This window comes from Acanthisitta chloris, unplaced genomic scaffold (genome assembly GCF_000695815.1).
Source record: "Acanthisitta chloris isolate BGI_N310 unplaced genomic scaffold, ASM69581v1 scaffold25934, whole genome shotgun sequence".
Classification (NCBI taxonomy): domain Eukaryota; kingdom Metazoa; phylum Chordata; class Aves; order Passeriformes; family Acanthisittidae; genus Acanthisitta; species Acanthisitta chloris.
Window position 1 is genome coordinate 24616 of NW_008670185.1, and position 2014 is coordinate 26629.

The 2014-nt window shown below is 42.0% G+C and overlaps 1 protein-coding gene across 1 annotated transcript in view; it reads left to right on the top strand.

Annotated features, from left to right (window-relative positions):
* Positions 1–2014, top strand: part of PTCH1 (patched 1) — a 36860-nt gene that overhangs the window by 15495 nt on the left and 19351 nt on the right. The window contains 2 exon segments of the mRNA XM_009073597.1: positions 750–1149; positions 1648–1957. Coding sequence (XP_009071845.1) covers positions 750–1149; positions 1648–1957 — 710 coding nt within the window.

The following is a 2014-nucleotide window of genomic DNA, read 5'->3' on the forward strand; positions in this document are numbered from 1 at the left end:
AGCCAGCTCTTAGAGTGGGGCCAGGAGGCATCCAGTGTCATCAGTGGAACCACTGCTTAGAAATCAGCTTTCTACCTTAGTTTTTCTACCTTTTCTACCTTTCTGCCGTAGTTTTTGCTTTTGACTGCAGTGCAGAGGATCAGCTACATTTCTGCACACGTACTCGTACTGTCATAACCCGTCCTCAGCATGGGTACATAGATGCAAACTCACACATGGGCCAGGAGGCATCCAGTGTCATCAGTGGAACCACTGCTTAGAAATCAGCTTTCTACCTTAGTTTTTCTACCTTTTCTACCTTTCTGCCGTAGTTTTTGCTTTTGACTGCAGTGCAGAGGATCAGCTACATTTCTGCACACGTACTCGTACTGTCATAACCCGTCCTCAGCATGGGTACATAGATGCAAACTCACACATTGTGCATTCAGACTGTGTACATCTACCTGGGTACTAACCTGATTAGCATGTGTAATTAATGGAGTAGTGTGTGTAGATGTCATTGTCTTCAGACAGATGCTGGTTCCTTCTTTCCTGTGCACAAGAAATATGCACATATTCACAGAGACCTACACTATGAACCACATCTGAGAAATGCACAATAAAGTTAACATCTAAGCATTACACTTAATCAATATAAACCATCTAATAGTAGTAGAAGCCATCTGAGGTGAAAGCAGGTAATTCTATCTAGTGTGATTAGAACAAAGACGTATCTAAATGCGATCAGATGTTTTTCTCTTCTCTTACAGTCCGTGTGTCACTAGAGTGATTCAGATCGAGCCGCAGGCCTATGCGGAGAACGACAACACTTGCTACAGTCCTCCACCCCCGTACAGCAGTCACAGCTTTGCACATGAAACTCAGATTACAATGCAGTCCACAGTGCAGCTGCGCACAGAGTACGATCCTCATACGCAGGTGTACTACACCACAGCAGAGCCTCGCTCAGAAATATCTGTGCAGCCAGTGACAGTGACGCAAGATAACCTGACCTGCCAGAGCCCAGAAAGCACAAGCTCGACGAGGGATTTGCTTTCCCAATTCTCAGACTCAAGTATTCACTGCCTTGAGCCACCCTGTACGAAGTGGACACTCTCATCTTTTGCGGAAAAGCATTATGCTCCATTTCTCCTGAAACCAAAAGCAAAGGTAATCAGGGAACTATTTACCTGTTTTTCAAAAATAGGCTTCTGCCTTGCCCAGTGATAAAGCTATCCTGGCAGTGTATTAAATATAAGGAATGAATATGATTCTTATGGTAGAACAGTTCTTAATAATTTTGCAGCTGATTTCTTACTTTAAAAGTTTTATCTTTGTGCTGTAGAGACATACTTTCAAATGTAGGTTACAGGTGAGGGTTTTGATGACTTTCAGTAATATAAGCTTGTGAATAGTGAGATTAAAGCCACTTTTAAACTTGGATACAATATAAATTTCTCATCTGTGATGCTGAGCCCCTTCAATGAAGAACAAATGAGCTTGGTCTTGTAGTATGTATGTGTATGAGGGGGGGAAATGGAGAAAAAAGAAAAGCTTGAAAGTAGACTGATGGATGTTAGTTTTGAACCTGGCTTAGTAGTGTGACATTATGAACTGTTAGTTTCTTTTTAAAGCTATAACCAAATACATTTCCATTTTCTGTTGCAGATCGTGGTTATTTTTCTTTTTCTGGGTTTACTTGGGCTCAGCCTTTATGGAACTACCCGGGTGAGAGATGGACTAGATCTCACAGACATTGTACCACGGGAAACACGGGAATATGACTTTATTGCCGCACAGTTCAAGTATTTTTCATTCTACAACATGTATATTGTGACACAGAAAGCAGACTACCCAAATGTCCAGCACTTACTGTACGAACTTCACAGAAGTTTCAGCAATGTGACATACGTTTTGTTGGAAGAGGATAGGCAGCTTCCCAAAATGTGGTTGCACTACTTTCGAGACTGGCTGCAAGGTAAGAGAGCACTGCACACATTTTTCTTAATTCTGCAGAACTAACTGTTGTTTGCGC